Below are 27,519 nucleotides of genomic sequence, written 5' to 3' on the forward strand. Positions count from 1 at the left end.
CTGTTTAAGATACGATATGAATTAGGCGCCGTTACAAGGTTTTGCCTCAGGTGCCATAAACTCTAGCGTCGGCCTTGCGTGGCTCATAATTTTAACTAAAAAGAGCAGTGAATAACTCTTTCTGAAATAATCTTACAGACTACATTGAACTGAAAATTAAAAAGGGGCTTCGTTATATAAATGTCCGGCAAATTACTGAACACCTGCAGTATAGCTCTCTTATATCTTTAAACAGGCTCGATCCAAGAGTTAAAGGCAGTCGTTCATCCAAAATATTTTGGAGGGTTGGGGAGTGGGGCTGGTACAGCCATAGTGGTAGCTTTTAAAAGCATCAGCTCATGCCAGTACAGTTATATAAAATAAAACAGAATGTTCATGGGAGGAATTTAGCTATCTCGGCACCCTGTGTGCGCACCTATGGTTAAAGTGACCTGACAGTCCTTGCCTGGGTTGAAGACCAATTATTTTATTTTTGTTTCTTTCGGATTTGAAGTACAGGTGCATTACATTGGCATATTTTCTAGGGGACCGGCGCTGGAAATCTCTACTTTATCCACGAGGTTTCATACATGTTTGAACCCTTGCTTGGTACACTCTGGGTTTTCGTGGATAACACAGTTGGTAGAATCGCCATCGCATGGATAAGACCTGAGTTCGAGTCCATCGATAATGGACAGATTTTTTTTATGGTCCCTTTTCACAACGTGGCTGAGTTATTTATTATTATTATTATTAGCTATATGGTGCAAGGAAGCCTGAGGCTTATGTTGCACCAGCAAAAAAAACAAAAATTCCCGAGTTACCCTGAGAGAGAGTCAAAAGTTGTAGGACCAAGGAGAAGAATGATGATATCCAGCTCAGGACCCGCGGTACCAAGTCCATACCCACCAGATGTGAGCCCCTGGGGTTAACTTTAGTGGGTCTCTGCAGAGGGTAGCATGATTTTCTCCTGGAAACTCGGGTTTTTCATCCTGCAGACAGAAAATCGACCCCAGAACACATGCAATTTACAGACAATAAACTTGGAACAATATGGCCTTAATTGCTGATGCTCATAAAATCGAACTACATCATCAACTCTGCCGAAAAAAACATTGTCACGAATCATGAATTTTAAGTATTGCCTTTTCTACGAATTTTTGCGTTAGAGGGCAACACATGACACAGAGAAGTAACGTATCTTAATTCTCTGTGATATATGGCATAAAGTCATAAGTGTTTACTTATAAGTGTGATGGTGGTGTTTTTAGTGATATCGTTATGGTTAAAACTTTGAAATTAAATGCTTGTTATCGATTTATGGAATAGCTGATAGGTTTTGTCATGAGTGCATTTCATCAAACGTGATTAGTTATGCCAGAGGCTGTGGAATGAGCGCTTTTCATGGCCGTATCGGGCATAGCTCGAATTCGTGTTATCAAAATGCTAGTATAACCACTTCTAGTAGAACAGTTCGTAAGTCACGATTTTTTCGCAAAGGGAAACTTCTCAATTTCAAACAACGAAACAGTTCATATTTGCGAAGTGAAGCTTTTCGTACTGATGAAGCTGAACCTTTGTTTCCATTCACAAATGAAGGATGGGGTGATGGTATTTCGGACGAGGAACTGCATACTGGTGAGTCTCTTCAACTATCGGTACGACAGCGTGGCAGAGTTTTTCGGCAGGGTGGACCGAGTAACAGTTCAAATTCGGATTTCTGTGATGGTAATAATACTGCTCTTTCCCCGTTACCAAAAGGCGCATCAAATAAATCTTTCCGAAATGATCTTACAGACTATATTGAACTGGAAATTAAAGAGGGGACTTCACTGCAAGCTATATCATTGCAATATCAATGCCCGGTGAGTCATTTAAAACGCACAGTATACCTCTGTAAACTGCAAAGCATTGCAAAAGTGATACTAATGCCATTTTATTAACTTGTAGTGTGGCCTCAGGTACAGTAGGCAGTATCAGTCAGGGTTGGTCCATTGAATTAGAGAGAAAGAGAAAAAGAAAAACCCCTACTATAATTTTTACTCAACAGATCAGTTACTTAGAATTAGTGTACAACCTGAGCAAGTCAGTGTTTGCAACAACGAATTCTGCGAAATGTATGGGCTTTTGATTAAGTATGTGAAAATGGGCAAGTTTGCCATATTGCTTGTGATCAGATTGATAGTATCGGTATTCATCAAATGAGAAAAAATAAAACCACACCTAATATATATATCACATTTTAAGTTGGTTTTATTGGAATGTTGCAATTAGATTGAAACACCTGAGTATCAACACTAAAACAATTTGGCAATGTTTCAGGAAATACACAGTTCTCTTTGTTAGGCTTACTGAGGGATTAGAATAATAACTCAAGTTTGAAGTTAATTATAATAAATAACAGCTGGGTTATAATTTCCAGATAGCTGAAGTAGTTAATTGCAATAAGTAATGAATGAATTACGGTGTGTGAGGGGCAAGCCAAAAGTTTCTTGACAGGGACAATAAAATTAATTTAGACTAATGTTAGTTACGTGTTGGTATTGACTCCTTCAAAGTAGGCCTTCCAGAATTTATACATTGATCCCAACACTTTTCCCACTGTAGCATCTCCATAACTCCTGTTTTGTGATGCTGCCCAACACCTACAATTCAGCTTCAATCTGTGTGTCTGGATTAATCTTTAGAATATGATCCCAGTTCCAATCGATCATTGCAAGAAGCAGTGATGAATAGACCTAGCTCGTCCTACCCGTTGCTTTCTTTGCAGCAATTGGAAGGTCCTGTGCATAATTTACTACTGTTGTGCATTGGAATGTGTTTTTAGGTTAGTATGTCTGTTTTCTGGGTTAATCTTTAGTATATGGTATTTTTTCCCCCCTGAATTAAAATCGGAAAAGGATTTTCCGATTTTAACCCAGCGGCAAAGGGGGGGAGAAGGTAAAGAAATTTAAAGTCTAGTAAAAACAAAGGCCAGTTCCCTTGCCGCTGGATTAAAATCAGAAAATTGTTATCCGATTTTAATCCAGCAGTGGAGGTGGAGTATTAGTATTTTTTTTTTTTTTTTGGTAGTTGTTGGCATATCAGCTTCTGTGGCCATAATGCACCTCCCAAAGTTTTTGCAGTACTTTGATCCAAGCCCAAGGCGGGATTCGAACCCGCGACCTTTAGGTTGCCAGGCAGGCACTTTACCCACCCAGCTAGCCCGGTCGGCGAGTATTAGTAATGGCCATATGGTGCAAGGAAGTGTATGGCTTATGCTGCACTAACCAAAAAATAAAATAACATAAAGTAAATAAATAACAATGATAATAAAATAATAATAAGAGGAAAAAATAATTAATAAATAAATAAGAGAAAAGGAAATGGACAACCTAAGCATTTCCCTCCTCCCGTAGGTAATTATCCAGCTAGCCTTTGAATTTCCCCAAACTGTCAGCCTCTACCACCCATGTAGGCAACTTATTCCAGTAATTTATAACTCGCTGGCTAAACTAAAACTTCCTGCAATCCAATCTAAACATCCCCCCCCCCCCCCCGTAACTTGAAATTATGGTCCCTTGTTCTAGAATCATTTATAACCTTGAAAATTTTGTCCTCATTCATTTTGCTTATGCCTCTCAGAGCCTTCAACACCTCAATCAAGTATCCTCTAAGGTGTCTAGTTTCCAAGTTCTGCAATCCACATATTCGAAGTCTTTCCTCATATGGATGCCCTTTTGCTGATCTCACCAAGTGAGTTACCCGTCTCTGGACCCTTTCAAGGAGTACGATATCTTTCTTTAGGTGTGGTCTCCATACCTGAACACGGTATTCCTTAGGTCTAACAATGGGATTATGACATCCTCTGCTAGCAATTGTTTGATACATTATCAACAGGACACCATGGGCCTTCCTTGCAACCTGTCTACAATGCTCAGAGAACTAAAGTCTGACCGTATTTAACACCCAAGTCCTTTTCCTCCACACCGGCTTTAGTTCAACTCCGCCAATTGTACAAGTTATTTTGGGGTTACTGTTCCCCAGGTGCAATACTTTACACTTTGCTGGATTAAAGCATAGCTGCCATTTTTCTGACCTTCTCTGAAATCTATCCAAGTCATTCTGAAGAAGCTCTGCTTGGCTGCAATCATTAACTACTCTACCAATCTTTACATCATCTGCAAATTTAGACATCACGCCCTCTATCCCTTCATTGATGTCATTTATGAAAATCAAAAACAACAGTGGTCCTAATACTGATCCTTGGGGAATCCCACTTCTTACATCAACCCAATCTGAGGGATAACCATTTATCACAACCCTCTGCCTCCTGCCCTGAAGCCATCCAGTTATCCATCTAAGGATTTTCCCTGTGATTCTAACCTGTTCCAGCTTATAAAGTAACCGCTCATGTGGGACCAAGTCAAATGCTTTGCTGAAATCCAAATAAACAATGTCAAAATTATTCCCAAAGTTCAGCTCTTGAGTGACCCTGTCAAGTTAAACATGATTTTCCCTTTACAAAACCATGCTGAGTATCCTTCAGAATTCCATTTCTATCTAAATGACCCTGAATTCCAACTTTGATCATTGTTTCCATAATTTTCCCTACTACTTAAGTTAGACCAACTGGCCAGTAATTTCCCACTTCACTCTTAGAACCGCCCTTATGTATTGGAGACACATTGGCACTTTTCCAATCCAACGGAATCACTCCCGAGTCCAGTGATGCTCGCATAATTAGCCTCAATGGTTCAATTCACTCACTTTCTGCCTCCCATAAGATTATAGGGTATATGCCATCAACCCCAGGAGCCTCGAAAGTTTTTTATTAAATAAATAAAAGGATTCAGTCTAACACAAACTGGTCAGTTTTTTGCTTGAATCTCTCTTGGATACTAAATTGACTACTAATGACTAAATTCCTGGCAGCCTTTAATCATTTGAAAAACAGTATCCACTGTAATGCAAACTAGCAGCCTAACAAAGCAACGGATGGAAGGAGCTAGGCCTGTCAAGCACAGCATCACACCATGTCTTGGCAACCATTGTTCAGAACTGGGATCACATTCTAAAGATTCCTGTCTTTGAATCATCTTTTTAATTGAATTTTTATTTTTCGCAACAGGAAGAAGTCACAGGAGGTGAGGTCAAGAAAATAGGGAGGGTGTAGAACCATCACCGATTTTGCTCTTGACTAAAAACTGCCAAGCTGACAAAGCCATGTGAACTGCCATATTGTCATGTTGCAGAAATCAGTCCTAAGGTCACCATTTCTCTGAACATTTTCACCTCACATCCTCCCTTAAATACCTTGGGATCCCAACATAGAACTGGTGATTGTTAGTTTGGCCTGATGAAACGAACTCCTGATGAACAATTCCTTCACTATCAAAGAAAACAATCAGCATGCTCTTGACATTTGATTTGACTTACCTTTTTTTTGGATCTGAAAATTTACTTTTCTACTGAGAGGATTGCCACTTTGTTTCTGGGTCATAACCATAAACCTCGCTTTCATCCCCTATTATGACTGTGGAAAAGAAATTTCAATCCTTTCTGGCCTGTGCTTGCAGAAGTCAGTTCCGAGTTCGGTTCTTCCTGCACACAGAAAGCTGGTCCTATTTCTGTTCGTCACTCAGTGAATGCGACAAAAATTTTGAAGCAATCCACCTTGTGTTTAAATTTTCGGTTAAAATATGCAGGCATATACTGTATGATATCTATGGCACAAATATTGATAATCATATGCTATCTGTCATCATGGGTGACTGCACTTTTTTCAACATTTTTATTGATCTGACTTGATGATTGACAACTTGATTGCTTAAAATCATCAACCAAAGTTTGACCATCTTGGAAACAATTCTGCCAATACCATTGAAATATCTGTGTTCTATTCATAGCATCAATTACCAAATGCTTTTTAAGCATTTCATAAGTCTCTGAAATTGGTTTTCCAAGTTTAAAATAAAATTTGACGCTAATTCACTGTTCCTTAACATCCACCGTCTTACTTGGCTACAAAAATTGCACAACTCACTCAATAGAAAAACACCAATTGCATAAAAACACAACCTCCTACTGATGCAAAACTTGCCCATTAACTCATGGTAATCAGTTCTTTTGAATACCACAGACTGGCCATGTGGAGTACTAACCACACAGCTAGTCCGGAAAATTTTGGCTTGCACCTGGTATAATGGCTAAAGTTAGAGGTTAATTACAATAAATAACTGAAGCATTTTGAGTAATAACAATAATAATACCTGCCATTTAGAAGTTATTTATAAATATTATCAATTACAGTAAAAAAAAAAAAAAAAAAAAAAAGGTAAACTGCAGACATCAATCTACGGCAGGATGGAAGCCTCAACGATTTATGTTGAGGGAAATGAACCATAATCTGCCATACTGGTCCAGTGCATGTTGGCATATCAACCATATTTAGCATTCAGGGGCTTGAAGCCAGAGGCAAACTGGATCAAAAATTCTTACCAGGGAAAACTTGTAGCAGCCTCATACTAGTGTTTATGGCCAAAATCACACCAGCTTCCGTACAGCTGGTCATAAGGCTTACCAGGGTTTCCTGGTAAGCATTATGGCCAGTCCTCACCTGCTTGAAACTCAGTCTACTGAAAGAGCATGTGCTACTGCGCTACTGCACTCCTGCTCCTGACCACTCAGCTACGGAGGCTAAATCAATTACAGTAGAATATCTTAAATATAACCTCGATTTATACAAAATTCTTGTTTGTATGACAGATTTTGTTCCCCTGCAAAAGGATAGCCTTTGTTGTTTGTTTGGTTTTTAGGAGCATTAGTTTGATATTAGTTTGAGCATTGGTATTGAGGTGTTTCAATTTAATTGTAACATTCCAATAAAAATAACTTAATCTTATAAATTCTTACTCACGTGCTGGATTTTTTTCCAAAATCTTAAGACTAATAATGATGGCTTGTGGCCAAGTCAGTATATAATTATAAATTAATTTAATTACTCATTGCTCTACTATAAACTGCTGTAAAGAAGTACTCCCCACATGCAGGAATGCTGTGCACCTGTGAGGTGCCTTTGAGCAGTTTTTTTTTTTTTTGCCTTCCCTCCCAAAAAAGTAATAAATAATTGTAGACAGTGATTTTAATATATTTCATAATGATCAATGACCATAACAAAATATATTTTTTTTTTATGTAAAAAAAACCTCAACAACTATATTCTAAAAGTTACAAGAACAAAAAAAAAAAGGCATTTATCAGAATTTCGTTCAGTTTCTTATAATTTATGGCAGATAACAAGTTTTAGATGATAATGCAATGGGCCTGGCTTTAGATGACAATGCAATAACAGTATACAGGTAACCCTCGTATAACACGGTAGTCACGTTGTGCGAAACCATGTTATACGGGACTAAGAAAAAGTATAAAGGGGGGTTACGTTCCAAAAGCTAACGAAAATACACCATTCTAGATTTCGTGTATCTTCTACTCTCCTTAAAAAAATCAGTAATCTGGGTTTGTTTGCTTTTGCTTGATAAATCTTTGTGAATTTCATCTTATGGAACTAAGCATTTTTGAAGCCCCCTTTTGAACTTTGGGATCCTTTCATTCAAGAAATAAGATTTTAATTGCTTGGCTAACTTTATGCCTTCCCGTATGCTTTTTAGTATAAAATTTGGAAGTTTAGAATTTTCATCTGCACTATCATCCTCTGAATTGATTTGGTTTTACCTATGCCATTTCCACCAAATCCGTTTCGCCAGCCTCTTTATTCTACCAGTAATTCTTGAACGTCTTCAGTAATCATATCTGTTATTTTTTAGCAGCATAGGCGACTAAGGCCATGTTACTCTGTGTATATTGTCTATAAATTCCGTGTGTCCTGAGGTCGATTTTCTGTTTTGCTTGACTAAAAACTGATTCCGGGAGAAAAAACCATGCCACCCTCGCCTGAGCCCGACTAACTCAGTCACATTGTGAAAAAGATCCAGAAAAATTCCTGCCACCATTGACAGGATTCAAACTCAGGTCTTTTCCACCCTGTGTGGGGAGGAGGGCGATTCTATTAACTGTGCTACCCATGAGGGCTTCAGTAGTCATATCATCAAAACCTTCTCCTACCGACGTAGCAAGTTCTACTATCGCACCAATTCCGGTTTCTGTCGGTTCAACCATATTTCCTGACTGAACTGACCATACATTTTTCCAACACGCATTTAATGTTGTCGGTTTTACTTCTTTCAGGGATAAAGCTATGATTCTGATACAGTCCACAATTGAGAAATGTTTCCGTGCCTCCATTACTTCAATAGATTCAGAATCAATTTTTTCCAAAATCAATTGTAACGATATTCTGATGTAATGAGTTTTAAAGGTGGATATAATGCCTTGATCTAATAGCTGAATGAAAGAAGTTGTATTAACCTAGTACAACTGTGGTGGTGGTGGTAGGAACATAACTTCAACGTTTGGATGACTTAACTCTTTTGGATGGCCTGATGTGCTATCCAATAGTAATAAAACTCTGAAATCTAGATTTTTCCACAAGTTCAATAGCACAGAACCTAACACGGGGATTTCCCAACAAAATAAAATATAGGGATTTCTCAATAATTTTTTTTGACTAGCGAGTCAACAGCAGGATTCAAAAAGAGTGGAAATGTTGAAAAATTACATCCAGCATAATAGCAGGGTTTTCTAGCACAAAAGCTCAAAAATACCCTGTTTTTCGAGGTTTACCGAAATTCTCTAACAGTGTTGTGCAAGGATTGCTTCAAGTTATCAATCGTGTTAGAGCGAAACCATATTGTAGAAGTACTGTTATATGGGGGTTGCCTGTACAAAAAAAAAAAAAGATAAACATTGTCATTTTTAATTTTTAAAATTTGTAAATGTTAAACTCCAGATAGTGCTCCCCTCAATTAGGCACTTGTGTGCATTGCACAAAATCACTACACACCCATGCAGTGGCCTGCTTACATGCAGACATGGCACATTGAAATAAAATAATTTTTTTGATATTTTGATGCTGTTAGCCTGCAAAGAAACTGCAGTGTTTATTCTTTGATATATCCAAGAAGGTAATCAAGGAAATTACTAGGCTTTTTGTACCAATGAAGAAATACTGATCAAGGCTTAGACCTAAATGGATGTCAGACAAAATATTGAGACATGTGGCAGAGAAAAGTGCATGGGATTCATATAAATTATCAGGTGATATAGAAGCCTATGGTAGATATAAATTAGTCTGTTATCAAGTCACAATGAAACATAACATAACTGGCTTATGTTACCCATTTATGGACAAATTCAGTGGAAAAGTTCGGAAACACAAACAGTTGCTCTTGACATCTCAAAGGCTTTTGATCGTGTTTGGCATAAAGGTCTTCTAAACAAGCTTCCATCTTATGGTTTGCCAACTGTTTTTTGTAATTAGTTATCCAGTTTTCTCTCTGATCACTCAGTGAGGGTGATGGTAGATGGCTCTGTCTTCTAACTTCTCCACTAATGCTGGTGTTCCCCAAGGTTCAGTTCTTTCCCCCACTCTTTTCCTCTTGTATATTAATGGACCTTCTTCCATTGACTAGAAATCCTATCCATAGTTTTGCTGATGATAGCACATTGCATTCCACTTTCCATTTTGAGAAACCTTGCCCTGCCCAATCAGCCTCAACTTTTCGAATATCTCCTACCAATTCCTTAAATGCCGATCTCAGGTAATTCTTCAGTGAGGCAAAGACAACTTAGTTGATTTCAATCTTTCTAAAACTCAGTCTTGCCTTATGTCTCGCAAAAAGGATTCTTCTGCTCCTATGCTTATCTTTTGTGACACTCTGATTTCTAGGCAAGTTGATATATCTCTTTTGGGGATTACCCTGACTACTCTTTCTAATCTTTCTTGGCACAAGCACATTACAAATATTGCTTCCTCTGCATCTAAAAAACTTGGTTTTTCTCTTTCGTTCTCGGCATTACTTTTCATCCAAACAGCTGTTCACTCTGTACAAATTGCAAATCCGCCCTACCGTGGAATGTTGTTCCCACACCTGGGGTGGTGCCCCCAAAACCTCTTTCAGGCTTCTAGATTCCATTCAGAAGAGGGAAATTAGGTTAATTAATGACTCCTCTCTAATAGTCTCTCCAGACGTACTGTTTCTCTGCATGCCTTTTTTACAGATACTTCCATGGGCATTGTTCTTCTGAATTGGCTTCTCTTATTCCCACTCACTCTTTAAAAACAGTCCGAACATGTGCCGCCAACATCCATTTACTGTCCAACTTCAAACTCACAGAACGAACTTTTCATCTTCCTCGTTTATTCATTCATCTGCTGTTTTCTGGAACAACCTTCCTTCGTACGTTTTTCCTGAAAATTACAGTCTACAGAAGTTCAAGTCTAATGTCAACAAATATCTTCTTTCGTCTTCTCAACCTCCAACCCAAGCACAGTACCAAGTACTATAGGTAATACCTCTAATTTTTGGGGTTTTAAAAAAAAAAAAAAAACAGGTTAGACAAGCTAAGGCAGATTATGAGAACACTGGCAAAGAAAAACCTCCAAGACTTCTATGCGTATTAACAGGAAGGGGTTGAATCACCTTCAACCCCTTCATCAGTGAGCCACTTGATATCTATTCATCACCCTGCTCAGGTTGCAGACAAATTTAATAGGTATTTTGCATCTATATTCGCACAAGAGGAATCTCTAGGGTAAGGGATGCCAGAAGTTTATCAAACTCTAAGGGCTATACTAGACGAGCGCTTAAAGTGTGGCATTGAATACACCTTCCAATGCCCAGTTTTACAGGAAGCAGAGGATAAAGGAATGCAGACTTGATGGGCACTTCGAATGCTGCATAGTATGACGTAAGCTGACGTAAAATGCCTTTGGGCGTGTTACAAGCATATACAACTTGGCATTTGTATAGCCTGAGGAGACATTCTCCCCATGCATGGGATGGTTGGCCTTAATTGGTAAATCACAATGGTAAAAGCATATAAATTAGTAATTCGAACTATCAATGCTATTGCTAATTTGAAAAATTCTGAAGAAAATTATGAAGCTAAAATTGAGAGCATGTCGAAGTGGAAAGAATTTGAAGGAATCAAAATCGAATGTAAAAAAATTATCTCGTGAAAAGTTATTAAATGCATTGTTTTATCCTTAAAGGATAAGTTATTAATGCAACAGAGTGATTTTAAATTAAATAAAGAAAATGACAATACCATTGAAAGAAATTTTAAACATATGCTATCCGAAATCGTGGAATGTGAAAGAACTTTCGTCTTGGTGACAAGATGGTGAAAACCGAATAAGAAATTTGTTTTCTGATAAAATTAATGATTTTAGAGATTTTGTCGAAGACAGTTTATCTTTAAAATCGAGTGACATTCCCTTTTCAATTAAGAAAGCCAGAAATATCTTTGAAATGACTGCGATTAGCTGTGCTGAAGCTGAGTGAGCTTTCAGCGTTATGAATAATATTGTGACAATTAAACACATTGCAGATTATGATGACCATACATCTAAATAGAAAACCATTGCTTCTATTTGATCCAGATCGTTACGTCAAATCATTCCTCTGTAATCATCGCTCAGCTATTGAGCAAAGCAGAAGATCAACAACAAATATTAATAAAGAAGTAAATTGGTAATTTTTAGAATAAATTTTTCTTGAATATTTGGGAAATAATTTTTTTTCATGTAATCTGTGTTTTTTTTTTTTTTTTTTTTTTGTCTTCTTTTTCTAGAAAGTGTGTGTTTTTTATGTAATATTTGTTTTTATATTGTGGAATGTTTTGTGATAGTTTTTATGTTATTTGTGATATGGGAAATATTTCATGTTATTTTTCTTATTCACAATATTAAAATTTTATCATGAAAAAAATGTATCCATTATATTTCCCTAGTTGTTTTTTTAAAAAAAAAAAAAAGACGAACAAAAAAGTTGCATGTGTGGTAGATGGTTTACATGAAACATCCTTTGCGTTTCTTTTAGGTATTTTGATTTGTATATATCAATTACAAAATAAAAGAGCTTTTTTTATTGTAAATATTTTATTGATCATTCACAGATTTTCATAATTTCTAGAAGACAAGATACAATGGATTTATGATAACTAAAGTAAGAGATGTATACTTGCAAGTGCAACGTATCTAAATATCTCTGTAAAATAGCACTGATTGATGTACCGATCTTGTAGTTGGGGCGACATATGCAGCTGTTAGGGGCACTTAACAGTGGAATGTAGCGAAAATGCGAGACGAAAAAAGAAACTGTTGACAAATATTTGTATTGTTGCAATCATACTTACTGCACTAGTAACTTCAGGAAGCATGATTGCAACGTCATACTATTCAAAAATTCTAAAAATTTAGAACTCCAGACACTGTCATATCCAGTTATCATCGTAAGGCGAAGCATAATGACCAGGTTTTTAAGTTTCTTTTTTTTTTTTAGATAGACCTAGGAACGTTTTATACATTTACTGATATGCATGGTTAAGGGGGTAATAAACCGCATCTGTCCACCTCCTAAATTTGCCCCTGACTCGAGATATCATACCGGTCACGAAAAATGTGTCACATGCTCTAATCACACTACTAGTAGTGCGAGCGTGGGAAGTGCCCCTGGTGGAAGCCGCGGATGATGTCACTTCCGTGACTGATCAAATTTACTGGGTAGAAAGTCGGAAAAACTGCGAGCCCATTGTTAAAATATTCACAGCTCACCACTGCACACATACAAATATATATATGTTTGAATATTTGCAGATCCCCTATATATATATATATAGGGGTCTGCAAACCCCCTATATATTTATAACCACTGTGATAAGTTACTGTGATGCAGTGACCAAGGAAATGGATGCAAAAAATAATTTTGACATCATATACCTAGATTTCAGGAAGATGTTTGATACTGTTGCAGGTAAGACTGCTGTACAAACCGGAGCAATGTGGCATTAAGGGCAAGATACTACTATGAATAGAGGGATGGTTAAATAGAAGAAGACAGACAGTAGTTATCAGTAGGTACTACTCTTCGTGAACTAATGTTATTGGTGGAGTTTCCCACGGTTCAGTGCTGGGACCATTGTTGGTTTCAGTATTTATCAGTGATAATGATGATGGTATATCAGGCTTAATGTCTAAGTTTGCAGGTGATACAAGATTGGCAGGATGGTTACACCACACTGATTCAACATTGCACTGGCCATCCATTTCAGCTGGATGCACTGCTTTAGGTTTTATGTGTATCTTAATTAAGAGGATAACCATACTGATTATTGGATGGGGGAATGGTGCAATGTTATCCCCTCCCTTCCCCCATCCAATAATCAGTATGATTTTAAGCAGAAATCCTCTGCGGAGGATGCTATGCACCACCTACTGACAACAATTAAAAACTCAGAGGAGAAATATATGCTGGAAATTTCCATTGACTTTTCTGGGGCATTTGACTCACTCTGGTGGCCTAGTGTCCTTAGGAGACTCCATCAGGCAAATGCCCCACAAAACCTCTAAGATAATAAACAGCTACCTTACATACAGAAGTGTCTCGGTATGCATAAGGTTCCAGGAATTGACACGCCTTGTGAATAAAGGCTGCCTGCAGGGTTCAATCCTTGGAACATTGTTCTGGATGAATTTCTGGCCTTGGATCTGGGCACCATGGAAAGCCTGGCCTTTGCAGATGACATGATTTTCCTTACAAAAGGTAACATGTGAGTGGTTGTAGAGCAAAGATCAAATGCCGCCCTCTTACAGTTGCAGGATTGAGTACAAATGCACATGGTCAAAATATCGCCCAAAAAAAACCAAACAAATACTTCTAAAAGGCAATTTGGACATAAGAAGACATCGAAAAATCAAAATTAACACAATTATTATAAAAATGGTAACAGAACTAAAATATCTTGGAGTGGTCTTTGATTCAAAATTAACTTTTTATCCCCATTGGACCTACTTGGCGAAGAAAGTGAGAAATTATGCAGGTATGATTGCCAGGATCAGTCGAGCAGACTGGGGGAGTTCAAAAGAAAGACCCTGGCAATCATATACTATGCAATGTTCCTACCTGTTATCCTATGGAGCTGGTGTGTGGTTCACCCACTTGGCCATAGTAAGAAATAGGAATAAATTAGAATTGATACAAAGGACAATACTTCTCACTATTACTAGAGCATGTCGCATAATAAGCACACCTCACTACAGTTGCTGGCTGGAACTCTCCCACTTTATCTGGAAGTAGCCAAAAGAGGCTTATATTATAGACTTAAAAAGGGCATATCCACAGAACAAAGTGTGAGCAGAAAACCAGAGGTCAGGTTTCCAAACAGTTTCTGCCACAAGTGTCTTGGTTAGCCCAAAGCCACCTAAGTGGTATGCCCCTGGACTTTTTACAGCATTTATATTGTCAGGTCACAGCTCCCTAAAGGCGAAACTAACCTCCTTAGGGCTGACTGATGACCAAAACTGTACCTGTGGCGAGAGTGAAGACTGGGCACACATTCTCAATGAATGTATAATTTGTGACATCCCCAGAACAAAGCTAATAGCACAGATTGGCCCTCTTCCCAGGAGAGAAGAACATCTGTTCATCATAGACCACACCAAATAAGTAACTATGTAGGGAAGGGAGATGTACAGGCAGCCAGGGAAGCAGATTAGCTGAAAAATATCAGTAGGCTAGTAGCAAGGGGATGCAATGTAGAATGAATAGGCTGGGCACTGAGTGAAAGATTGAATTGGGAATTATGGTAAAAGGGAATAAATGTCAGTTTTGGTGAAAGAAAGAGTGACCCAGCATGAGGGAAAGAGAGTGAATGAGTGGAAGAGAAAAATGAAATTGGCCAAAAGAATACAAAGTTAACAAAAACTTACCTTACTTTATATACTAACAACAAAAACACTATCACTGCATTCTCCCCTGACATTAAGCATAAATTTATTATTGAAGTATATATAAAAAATAAGTAAAATAAGTAAAAAATAATTTCATAATAAAGTTTTTGTAGAATATTCCAAATTTTTATTGTTCTCATCTGACACCCTATGCCAGGGGTCGGCAATCTTTTTTGAGTGAAGAGCCATTTTTGATCTAATTAAAAAAAAAAAAAAAAAAAAAAGAGAGAGAATCTGAAGAGCTACACCTTGGCTCAAGCTGGGAGGAGGGGGAGGTGAGAGTTTTTTTAAGAAATGGAATAGAATGGGAAGGTGTTTATTAAAAATATATATTTTTTGAAATATTATTTATTAATACTGAAACAACGTAACAAACATCCAATTAGGTACAAATTAATGACTTTTGCTGATGAACTTCTCGATCGAGTCTCTCAACCTCATTTGAATATGTCGTAATTAAACATGCTCGCATTGTTCAGGCGACAGTTTCTTGATTTATTTTTAATATAGTTCATGTTCAAAAATATTTGCTCGCAGAAATACGTCGAACCAAAAACTGAGAAAAGTCCAAACGCAAATATTTTCAAATTTATATATGGGTCCGGCAAACTACTCCATGCATCGAACACAATTTGGTCTGCATTTTAAACTCATCCATCACTGTTCATTTGTGTAGAATTGCAAGGGCAGCTTTTTGTCTCTCCAAATCCTCAATTTCAGTTTTAAGGAATTTTAGTCTTGCACTCCACGTCCTTGATTTTTAAGTCCTTTAACTCCATTTCAAATTGTGCTTCATGTGAGCTGTAAAAAGTTAAAGAGCCGCAGTTACATGTTAAAAGAGCTGCTTGCAAGCTGCAGGTTGCCGACCCCTGTCCTATGCTGACTTCTTTTCTTCCTCTTGTCTGTCGTTACTGAATGACGTTTCCGAAGCAGCCACGAATTGACATATTTTGCTGGGTCGAAGCGGGTCAGCGGTGAGCCTACAATTTTAAGAAACAGTAGGGAAGAAACTGTTTTTGTCATCAACGAAGTGCTGGTTGGGTTGGCGATCAGATTCATTTGTGAAAATCCTTGTTCACATTCACTCGATGAAATTGGTATCTTTCTCAAAACGTTCATCAAATGCTTCAATTCTTCCGAGACCTTCTTATCAATTAGGTATCTCCGAATTGCATCTCTTTCATTTAACTGTAACCTAATTGACAATTTTCTAACTTCATTTTCACCAAATGCCAACATTTCATGTTTAGAAGGATTAATACTTTTGTTGTCCTTGTTTTCCTTCTCTCGTCATCGGTATCGTCACTACTTCTTAAATTTGAATTTTTTTCTTTTCTTTTTTTTTTTTTTTTTTTTTTTTTAAACTGTCCAAAATGACGGTGTCATTCGGATATTCAGGTACTGTGACCATATAAACAGAGATAGGGAAAATTTACGGGAAAATGTGGATAACGCACTTCCACGAAACAACAGATGATTATTTGTCGGGGTAAAAGAAAATCTCTTTTCTAATTCTCGAACAGGGCGCTTACAGTTGATTCACAAAGGTGTTCAACCTACGGCATGCGAGGGAAGTGAACTAAAACAGCATTTTAAATTTTGTTAATTATCAAAAAAATTCTCATTAAATGTTTTGTTCAGTAAAATGTAATTGTGTATTGTACTTAATAAAATTTTGAATATTTTCAATTTTACTTTTACATGCAACAAGATATGGAAAATATAACACACTAAAGAAATCTAACTTTGAATTTGGCTCCTGTACGGGAAAAGGTTGGACACCACCGCAGTAGTTGGGCCAAAGCCCATTGGGAATACACCTTGGTCTGCTCACTCTTGACTAGCACAACTCCTCCGTATGTGGGACAGGTGGTCTGATAGGTTTTACCAAGTACCACTAAGTTGTAGAATGCTTTAGCTCTCTTTAATTCGTGCAGCAGCACTAACTGCCTAAATGCAAACAGTCCGTACCGAGTTAATTCTCTCCTAATCCGTTCGCTATATGAAAATTTTCTTCGCTCAACGGAAACTATTTTAAATGCAACTTCCAAGAGGAATTCAAAATAATTCGCTATAAAAGGACTTCGTTAAACAGAGGTCCGACTGAGTAATTTAGAATTATAAAAATGGTTATACAGTTTTATATAGAAAATACCTTAACAATAGACAAATAAAAATGCAAATTTAGTTAAATAATTTTAAGCTTATTTGAATAGTAGGTAAACATGTGAAAAAAAAAAATTATGGAATATGACAAATTTCGAAGTGCATTGCATCCAAATGTCACATATCACTAGTAAAGCTGCTGGTACGCTGTACCATTGCATACTGTCCCAAAAAAAAGCACTGATTACTACTATCCAAGCTTGTGCAGGAGTCCAGGCATACAATGTAATCAGAGCCATAGTTCAGTTGCATTGCAAGAACTTTAAAGAACATTTGAAGCTGAGTAGCCCAATGAATGTTTTTGAAGTGAAACTTCTTTAGGCAAATTTTATTACCTGAAGCAAGAAAAAAAAAAACAGTGCCCTAGGTCAGTGCTTTTCAAACTATCTGTGGTGAAAGACCAGTTTCTTTTACTTTCAATACGTCGCGTACCGACACTTTTGTAAAATACAAATTCACAGACTGGCACCAGTCCGCGGACCACACTTCGAGTAGCACTGCCCTAGGTGATGTCACTCAGGGCTGCTTTTTTGATTGTCAAAAGTTACAAGAAATGGTTGCAAAAAAAACTGCTTCTGGGTGATAATCATTTTTGCATTTTTTTGAATTCACATTTACAGCTGCACCATATAGACAGATAATTGTTGGTTTGGCATGCTCAACAAAAGCCTGTTGTACCTTGTTTCACTAAGGGGATTACAGTACAGGCTAACAGGGAATGCCTATTGGTCTGGGATGTGTTTGGAGGATGACCCTGATATATGCCAATCGCTGCCTCACTGGAGACTCATACTGGTGTATATTCTGACCGTGTTCATCTTTACAATGACACTCTTTCTGAACCATTAAAGCATCTTTCAGCAAGACAGTGCTCTGCCACTCCATGTTGATTTGACAAGAATTCTGGTGAGTTCTCTATCCTCCAATGGCTACCTAACTCCCAGTTGTGGCTGAGTTGAACATGTGTGAGTCATCAAGGGCTGTTTGGTATCATTGAAAATCCAGCAACTGTGGGCTGCAGTGTGCTTGGCTTAGGTTACCATAGCTGTGGAGAGTATACTATCTGTATCTAGGCCATGCTACTTGTTAAAAAGTTAGCTCAACCAGGTTCTGTGTTCCTAATGCAGTGCTCAGTATATTGTTATTTGTCTTGGGAACTTCTCAGTAGAAATAGGTAAATTAAAATATATTATTATCATTAGCCATATGGTGCGAGTTACCCAGAATGAGAGAGAGAGAGAGAGAGAGAGAGAGAGAGAGAGAGAGAGAGAGAGTCAGAAGCAGAAGGGAATCACCAAGAAAGAGAAGAATGGCGATATCCAGCTCAGGACCCTTGGTGTGCCAAGCCCATACTCACCAGATGTGAGCCCCCATGTCCAACAGTATCAAAAGCTTTCCTGAAATTCAAGTATATGATATCAAAATTATTTTTTGCATCTAGTCCACATCATTTTGTTACCACATCATAGTATCCAATCAAGTTGGTCAGACAAGACTTCCTCTTAACAATATATGCTGATTAAAGTGGGACCTTGAACAATACTTGATTAATGATAGTTATAATGCTACATAACACTATGTTAAAAATTTATAAAATCACTGAATAGAACTAAATCTTTTCACCTAACCCTACAAGGAAATCGTACAAATGGTGATTCTGCTGTAATATTTACAGTAGCATTGCCCTCATCACTGAAGCTGTATTGAATGCTAAATTGATGTTGTACTAGAAGCATGTGTGGTGGGGAGGGACTTGCAGAAAGAAATGCTACTGGGAGTTGGGGGAAGGAATAGGGATGGAAAAAAAAAGTATGCAGAGGTAATACTGCTGTAGCCTAAACAGAGGAAAGTATTCAGTCATTCAGTGGGAATAATTGGTGGAAATGGAAAGAATCTTGAAAGATTCAATGAAATATCTTCCTAGTATGCATATAAGGCTGAAGGAGTAGCTTTGCAGTATGCTATGGTAGGAAACTTCACTGGTTGTCATATTTGGAATGCTTCAATGTCCAGACAGTTCTCTTAGCATTTTATAACTGGCTTGTGTATGTCAATTTCATTGACACCAGTGTCTAACCCTATGGTGCTAATGCTGAGCTTTGAACTTGAAAATTTGATTTTTCTTTGTCGCAGGTCAGAACGCAAGTTTCCTCTTTTTTTTTTTTTTTTTTTTTTAATGATAAAATTGAATTGCATTTCTTTATTTTCTAGTGCACATACTACACAAATGACACCACTTGATTGTTCCATTTTTCTTTCACTTTTTAAGAGATATTTCAGCTGACCAGTGACTGAGAAATAACCCAGGTAAATGTATAACTATTTATGATTTACCAACCATCATAAAATTATCATTTCTGCATTGCAATGACACTTTCAAATATAATAGCTGGATTTTGTTATGTGGGGGTTATCTTTTAATTGAATTATCAACATGGATCCCCCCCCTCCCCCAAACACAACTTACAAACTCATAGGTGTCTGTGGACCTCAGTTGAGAAACACTGATATAGACCACATCCTAAGGGTAAAGATTTTGAAGTTCATTTTAAATGATAGCAAAATGTTTGTGAAGCTTGCAAAATTATTATTGTTTAGACTGAAGGTTCATAAATAAATATATTAATAACATAAAATAAGTTTGTTTATCAAACAAAAGGTGGGGGATATTAGTTCTGCCATCTGTCGATCATATTAAGAGAGGTTGATACAATTGTACTAAATTTATTAAGCTTTGTTTTTTGCTTCACTTTAGCACAAATTGTAAATGAGGTAGGTAGGATTAACATAAGAAAAATATGTTCATGTAAAAATGCAAATTGTGCCGTCTGCTAACTTTATAATAATTTAAACCTCTGATTTCAGCATTCATTGGCTATCTTTTTCTATATGATATAGTTAAGGCCTGCTGATCTCTGTTGTGGGGTCTCCCAGATCTTATGTACTTAACTTTGGATTATTATTAATGTTCAAAATCCTATATTAATCAGTATATAACTATATTTTAATATGCCTCTTATTTACTTAGGAAGTCAACAAGATATGGGTATATCAATGCATAGTATTTTAATTAATTATCAGGTCTGTCCCAATTTTTTTTTTATCAACATTACAGAAATAAAACTATATTAAATAATAATATTATTATATAATAATAATTATTATTATAGAATACACAGAACAACACTCAATTATGTTATTTCTTACATTTCTGTTAACACTGATTAGTGTGAAAGGTTATTTAGTAAATTAAAAATAATAAAAGACTACAAAAAAATCCCACAGGGTAAACTTGGCTCTTGGTTAAATTTGGTTTTTACTTAGAAATTTATCTTCCTTGCAGACGTAAAGGTAAGGAAGATGATTTTATAAATTAACCAAATTATAGATAATTAAAAACTATAACAGTTTTTTATAGTTTAGATTTGTTGAATATTAATATACATTATAAATAATACTTTTACAAGTAAGGCTTGGTGTTTCATGTTAATAAAAACAGAGCTAGGGCCTTTTGGTGGTTTTTGCATAAGGGGGCTATGTCACTGCGCTGGACTTCAGCATTTCACCTGGAGGTCAGAATATAAGGAATTGGTGGTGGGTGTTGGAGAAGTTGTAACTCTCTGTGTAGACCAGATTTTGTTGAACTGGACACTGTGGCATATACTATGTCATCAGCAAAACTATAGCTGGTATTTATAACTAATGGAAAAAGGTCATTGATTCAGGTAGAAAAAAGCAGTGAAAGAACAGCACCTTGGGAAGCTCCATCAATAAGCCAGGAGAGAGAGAGCTTCAAATGTCACCCAATTGCTTAAAAAAAAAAAAATTAACATGCACACATACAGAAGGCAGACTATACAAGTGCATGTTCATAGGCTGATTTGCATGTTCTGCAGGCTGAAAAACCTGGAATAACTCAGCTAATTCCCTCTGCCTGAGACCAGCTACCTATAACCCTAATTAGAGAAAGACTAGAAATTCCTCCTGTCATTAATGGGATTTGAACACAGGCCTCTCCAAATGAGTGACAAGTGGCAAAGCTGCTATACTGACATGGAGAACTAGGTGGAAAATGAACCAGGAAATTGGATCCCAGTAAAGGATGAGTGTTTATGGTGGAATGAGGTATAAATAATTTCACGCCTGCAAGAATATTTTTGCTGACACATCTGAGCAAATATTAGTATCAGAAGCTTCAAACCAGTAGTCCAATCAAAGAGAAGAGGAAGAAATCACACAGTTCAATTCATTTTGCATTGTTGCAGTGCGAAATGATACAAGACTCATTGGAGAAGAGGCCATCATCAAGTTGTGACATGAGGTATCTAGAGACAATTAAAACTATGCACTTTGAATGGTTGTTTGCTAAGGAAATGAACAAGAATGTTAGTTGTGATTAACAAGTTATGTGATTACATTAAGTAATAGCAAAAGCTTTGGCATCCCTTCTAGCTGAGTTATTTACCAAGGATTATTTACCATTACTTCATGTTTGGGAATTACTTCATTTTTTTTTATGTTTGGGAATATTTTTTTCATGTTTGGGAATATTAGGCTGGAAAAAGTACAGGGGTGACTGAAAAAGACAGACAAATTAAATTAAAAATATAAAACTTCTTAGTATTAGTAGTGGCAAATGATACAAGAAAGCAAGCTTATACAGCATCAGCCAAAAAAAAAAAAAAATCATAAAATACTACATCATCTGTCCATCCCCTCCAATAATTTGTCTATTCCACCCTTGAATTTATTCAAGGAAGAACTAGACAAACTGCCCACTTCCACAACAACAGATGGAAGTTTGTTCCAAAAATCAACCATTCTTCCTCAAATGAAATGTATGCCCTCTTACATGTGTGGTCTAAGCAAGAATGCAATCAGCATTTTTATTGAGCTTCTGATGGTTATTCATTTTAATGCACTAAACACTGACTCAAACAAAATGAAATAAAACAAAGCTTTAATATAAAACTATATAATAAAATATAAACTGAGGTAAAAATAAAATAAAAGTGTAGTTAAAAGTGCTAAAAAGATTAAAATCACTAACACCACTATACAACAATAGCTTTTGGCAGCAGCAGCTGCCTTTCAGCTGAAATGGTTATGGGTTATCCAAACAATATATATATATATATATATATATATATACACCTCCCAGCAGGTCCGCGACGCCCCTCACGGCACATGATCAGTATTAACTTCCCGTATATTGGAACCAGAAGTGGCTTGGGCAGGAACCATACTAAACCGCTCGTCCCTCCCTAAGATAAGAGACTCAAAGAACGAATGAATATGGGCTGCCATATTCGTTAAACTGAATGACATGCAAAATTTTGTTTGATATTCAATCCAAACAGTTCATTGTCGTTTTATATCTATCTAAATTTCACTTCTGTTATTCCTACCCAACCTGATAGCAACAAAAGGAGTTGTTCACTTAAATTCTCTTATTTCAGAGTTCTTAAAATTGGGTTGTTTCTTATTAATAACAAGGAAACTGAGGTCATGAAGAATTAAAGTTTACCATATCTGTAAATTATGCTCTGTGTTTGGGATGGCTGTTTTGTAGGATGAGAAGCCAGCATTACTTTGGGAAGAAATCCTGCATTGCTATATGAGACCAGTTAACTCGGCCACACTTGAAAAGTCCTTTAAGAAGTTGCTGTTGTCACTGACAGGAATAAAGCTTAGTACCAAAAATTAGAAGATGCTAGTATTTTAAAGTTGTTGAAATTTGCAATTATCCTCTAGGTGCTCTGTGGTGGTAGTATAAAATAGTTTTTATTAAACAGCATAACAATACGAAAAAAAAAATATATATATATATTGCATGTTTAATATTTTGGAAGTATAAACAGATATATGTTTTTATTTTGTGTAGGTAGCAGAGCTGAAGCGTGCTAATAACTTAATCAGCAACCAAGAATTTTTTGGCCTCAGAAGACTTCGTATACCTGTAAAAAAGCACAGTTTGCTGACAGAAGTTTTATCTACTACTACAGAAAATGTTAGTACAGAATCAAAGGCAGTTACAGAAATTAATAAGAATGATAATCACATACGAACTGTAGTTGTTGGAATTGGGCCACTGGGTTCAAAAGATGAAGCAAAAGCATTTTTGCAGAGAATGGATGAAGACCTTGCCCGTATCAGAGATTCAACTCAGTCAAATAAAGAATCTTTAGAAGCAGCAACAGCAAGTTTGACATCAGCACAGTTTCAGCCATTAATTTCTAATGACAGCTGCAATGGAACAGACTGTGGTATAAACTGGCGTAATTTAATTGTTTTTATAGTAATGCTAAGTTTAGTACTACCTATTGTGGGTGCCCTGTACATGTATTTCACATTACCCAACACGAATATGGACACATCTTCTACTACTCTTGCCACTTTTATTCTGAAGGAAAATCATATTACATCTGAGACCTGATCTTTGTATGTCTTAAAAAAAAATAAAAAAATGAATGCCACTTTTAGAAATAAAATGACTAGTTTGTATAATATTAACATTTTTTCCCCAGTGTAGGGAACACCTGTTTGTGTAAGAATGTTTTGTTAGTTGAGAGTATTAAATTTTTGCTTTAAGATTTTGTAAATATAAATGTATTTTATGATAGTGATTTCTTCTTAGATGAAGAGAACAGGCCAAGAAATATGAGTATATATGAGTCGCTATTTACATTTACAATAATTAATAAGTTGTGAATGACAAAAATCATATTTTTAGATTCATAAATATTCTTCAACTTTTTTATCATCAGTATAGGATATGGCTATATATAATTTGTAAAATGTTAACCCTGATTAACTGTGTATGAAAGAAAAAAAATAAGGAATTGTTTGATGAAAAAAGTTGTTAATTTTTATAAAGATGATGAAGGTTCACTTACAAGGAAAGGTCTAAGTAAAAGTCAGTTGGATAGACCATATAAGTTAGACCCAATTTTTGTATTATTCTCTCTCACTCACTCTTTTTGTGTATCATACCGTTTATCAGAAATTCAGATTGAAATATAGAAAATCTAACACTAACAAGAATGGGCATTTATAACACACCATACAATTATTTAAAGATTGCCAGCTGCTAAATTACCCTTGAAAAATAAGAACTTCATTTTGAATTGCTCTGTCAGAGTATGAAACTTTCAAGTGCCAAATCATTGATAGCAACTAAAGCATTTATCTTGCAGGTAAAAATATATAAATATATATTTTAATTTCATAGGAAAAAAAATAATAGGAACTTAAAAAATATATTTTTTTAATTTTAATTACATTAGCATTATAATTTTATTATTTCCACTGATTAACATAAACACCCATTGCCTACATTTGAGGTACACCAAAGGGTCATGTGCAAGTGGTTATGGCATGTAATTCAGATTATATATTCCCAGCAAAAAGGGAGCATCCCCAGTAGTCATGGCATACACATTGTAGATCAGTGATTCCTAAACTTTTCAGCATCACATTCCCATTTTTGACTTTTGAAGAACTTGCATATTTCCACACATTCTTTACTATCATCTAACTCCTCCCCTTTCCACATACATAAACTTCTATTTGTAATTCAAAATAAGTAAATAAAAACCAAAAACTTAATATAAAATTTTTATTTAAAATTAAAAATATCCATAAAGCTTTTCTTGGCACAAAAATTAAACAAAATAGCAGAAACAAAACAAATTTATTATGAAGGATAATGCAGCATTTTCTTCAAATTGGGAATCATAGGTTTGAAAAATTTTTGACATCCAGTTGATTCCCTTGTTTTATTTTTCTTGGGACTTAAATGCTTTTTTAGACAGAGGTAGGTACACTGATGAAAATAGAAGAATATGTAGTGCATCTCCTCAGACTTTTGAATAAATTGGAAAATATTTTATCCACAGTTGCTTCACGAATTATTGTACAAGTGTGATGAGTATAGACTTATTATGTACATAGCAATGAGCAAACTAGATGATACTTAATGCATCAATCTCATGTTACTCCAGGGGCTCACATCTGGTGAGTATATGCTTGGCAAACCCAAGGTCCTGAGCTGGATATCATCATTCTTCGAGGCCCCATCAGCTGCTCTGGTAGCCTGTCTGCAGTGCTCAAAAACTTCATATCTGCCTGCACAATTACCCCCAGGTCCTTTTTCATTCTCCACTACACTGAGTGTAGTACCACCCAGTTGATATGTTACTCTGGGGGTTACTACCCATATGCAGTACTTTGCATTTGTCAATGTTAAACATCAGTTGCCACCTCTCAACCCATCTGCCCAACTTTTCTAGATCCTGTTGCAGTAGCATGCTGTCATTAACAACCCTGCCAACCTTCGTATTGTGTGCAGACTTGGATGTTATGCCATATATATCTTCATCAAAATCATTGCTAAATATAAAAAACAACAATGGCCCAACACTAAACCTGGAGGACTCCACTAATAACATTAGTCCATGAAGAGTGGTGTCCATTGATTACCACTCTGTCTTTTTCTCTCTCTCTCTCTCCTCCCACTCAGCCATCCCTTTATCCATAGCAGCAACTTGCCCTTAATGCCATACTGCTCCAATTGTAAAACAGTCTTCCATATGCAACAGTATCAAAAGCTTTCCTGAAATCTAAGTATATGATTTCAAAATTATTTTTTTGCATCCAGTTCCTTTCAGACCACATTGTAGTATCCAATCAAATTGGTCAAACAAGACTTTTCCCTTAAACCCATGATGTGTCTGAACTATGCTGCCACTTCATTAGGTACACCTACCTAGTAGCGTAATGAGCCTCATTTAGCCTTCAGAACAGCCTGAATTCGTCTAGGCATGAATTGAACAAGATGCTGAAAACGTTGTGCAGGAATGGAGTACCGTGCAGACATGAGTTGGTCATGCAGTTCCTTGAGATTTGACGGAGGTGTAGGCCTGCAGCAAACAGCCCTTTCCAGCTCATCCCAAAGATGTTCAATAGGATTGAGATCCGGGGACTGAGCGGTCCACTGCAGAAAAGAAAAGTCATTGTCATGTTCCTGGCACCATTCCATAGTGATTCGGGCTTTGTGCACTGGCGTACTTGGTCAGCAACAATGTTTAGGTACGATGTGGCATTTAGACGTGAGTCTGTGGGTATCAATGGACCTAACATGTGCCAAGAAAACATCCCCCACCACCTTGCACAGTAGTTGTCAGACGACATGACGGGTCCATGGATTCATGTTGTTTGCGCAAAATTCTGAGCCTTCCATCAACATGATGCACCAGGAACTTTGATTTGTCAGACCAAGCAACTGTTTTCCAATCCTCGATAGTCCAGTGATGGTGTTGCTGTGCCCACAGGAGGCGTGCTCTCTTGTTCTTCATTGATAACAAATGTGTGTGATGTGGCTGTCAGCTGTTGTAGCCCATTCGAGACAAAGTGCGACTAGTGGTCCATTGTGATATTTGTTCTGTGCACCAAGGTTGTATTCTGATGTGATGTGCGACATTGTGGCCCGTCTGTTTGCTTGCATAATTCTAGCCATCCTCCTCTGACCTCTCTTATCAACAAGTGATTTTCTTCCACAGGAGTGCCATTGAGAGGATGTTTTCTGTTTGTTGCACCATTCTCGATACACCTTTGAAACTGTGGTGCATGAAAAGTTCAGGAGAACTGCCATTTCACAGATGCCTTGTCCAGCACGTCTTGCACCTACTACATTGCCACGTTCAAAGTCCATTAGATCACTTCTTTTCTCCATTGTTGCTACAGATTGTACGCTTAACTGAGTTAAGCGTACAATCTTACAAATTTAAATGCAGCAGAACCTAGAAAGGTTCTGCTGCATTTAAATCCACAACTGTGGTCATATGACTTGCAACATTGTGGGACAAACCATTTGTGTGCACAGCAGGGGCAGGGGTGTACCTAATAAAATGGCAGCACAGTATAACTGCAGTCTTGTCTAGATGATCCTACAGTGCTTAACCAGTGAGTCCATAATTTTCCCCAGAACAGAAGTTAAACAAACAGGTCTGTAATTACTTGTGATACCCTTTGTTACCCCCCTTTGTGAACTGGGGATACATTTTCACATCTCCAGTCCATGGGGGACCGCCCTTGAATTCAAAAATGGTCTCATAATTATAGCTAAGGGTTTGCTTACTTCCTCTGCTGCCTTCCTTAATATAAGTGGATAGATCCCATCCACCCCAGGTGCATTTCTTATGTTTAACTTCAACAATTGCTCCTTCACTTTGCTCTCCGTTATGACAAAATCCTTTAACTCCCTGTTAGTTTAATTTGATAAACTGTTGGCATTCCCCTCCCTAAATAACTTGTGTAAATGTAGATGCAAAACTCATTTTGTCAGCTGCCTGAGCAGGATCATCAACATCAAGTGGACCAATGTTTCATCCCCTTCCCTCTATAGTTTACATAAGTAAAGAAATAGGCACCTCCATAGCCAGGAGCAGCAGTCCGTAGCACATGCTTCTTGATTAAACCAGGGT

At 36.9% G+C, this 27,519-nt stretch overlaps 1 protein-coding gene across 2 annotated transcripts; it reads left to right on the top strand.

The window, feature by feature from the left end:
* Positions 1-1,246: 1,246 nt before the first annotated feature.
* On the top strand, positions 1,247-23,675 carry LOC150086971 (lysM and putative peptidoglycan-binding domain-containing protein 3). 2 transcript variants are annotated; one of them, XM_090371715.1, is made up of 2 exons: positions 1,247-1,844; positions 22,920-23,675. In XM_090371715.1, the coding sequence occupies exons 1-2, from the start codon at positions 1,371-1,373 to the stop codon at positions 23,469-23,471; spliced, it is 1,026 nt and encodes a 341-aa protein (XP_090227841.1). In that variant the 5' UTR covers positions 1,247-1,370; the 3' UTR covers positions 23,472-23,675. The 2 variants fall into 2 exon arrangements, with proteins under 2 accessions (XP_090227841.1, XP_090227842.1); XM_090371716.1 differs by having other exon boundaries at positions 1,550-1,617.
* Positions 23,676-27,519: the final 3,844 nt, after the last annotated feature.

Source organism: Mastigoproctus giganteus, chromosome 4 (genome assembly GCF_048544385.1).
Source record: "Mastigoproctus giganteus isolate SK-2022 chromosome 4, ASM4854438v1, whole genome shotgun sequence".
Classification (NCBI taxonomy): Eukaryota; Metazoa; Arthropoda; class Arachnida; order Uropygi; family Thelyphonidae; genus Mastigoproctus; species Mastigoproctus giganteus.

Excerpts from the sequence above, each read along its gene's own strand:
- LOC150086971 (XM_090371715.1), top strand. The coding sequence starts at position 1,371 with ATGAGCGCTTTTCATGGCCGTATCGGGCATAGCTCGAATTCGTGTTAT. Across the intron at positions 1,845-22,919 it reads CATTGCAATATCAATGCCCG|GTAGCAGAGCTGAAGCGTGC; the intron begins GTGAGTCATTTA and ends TATTTTGTGTAG.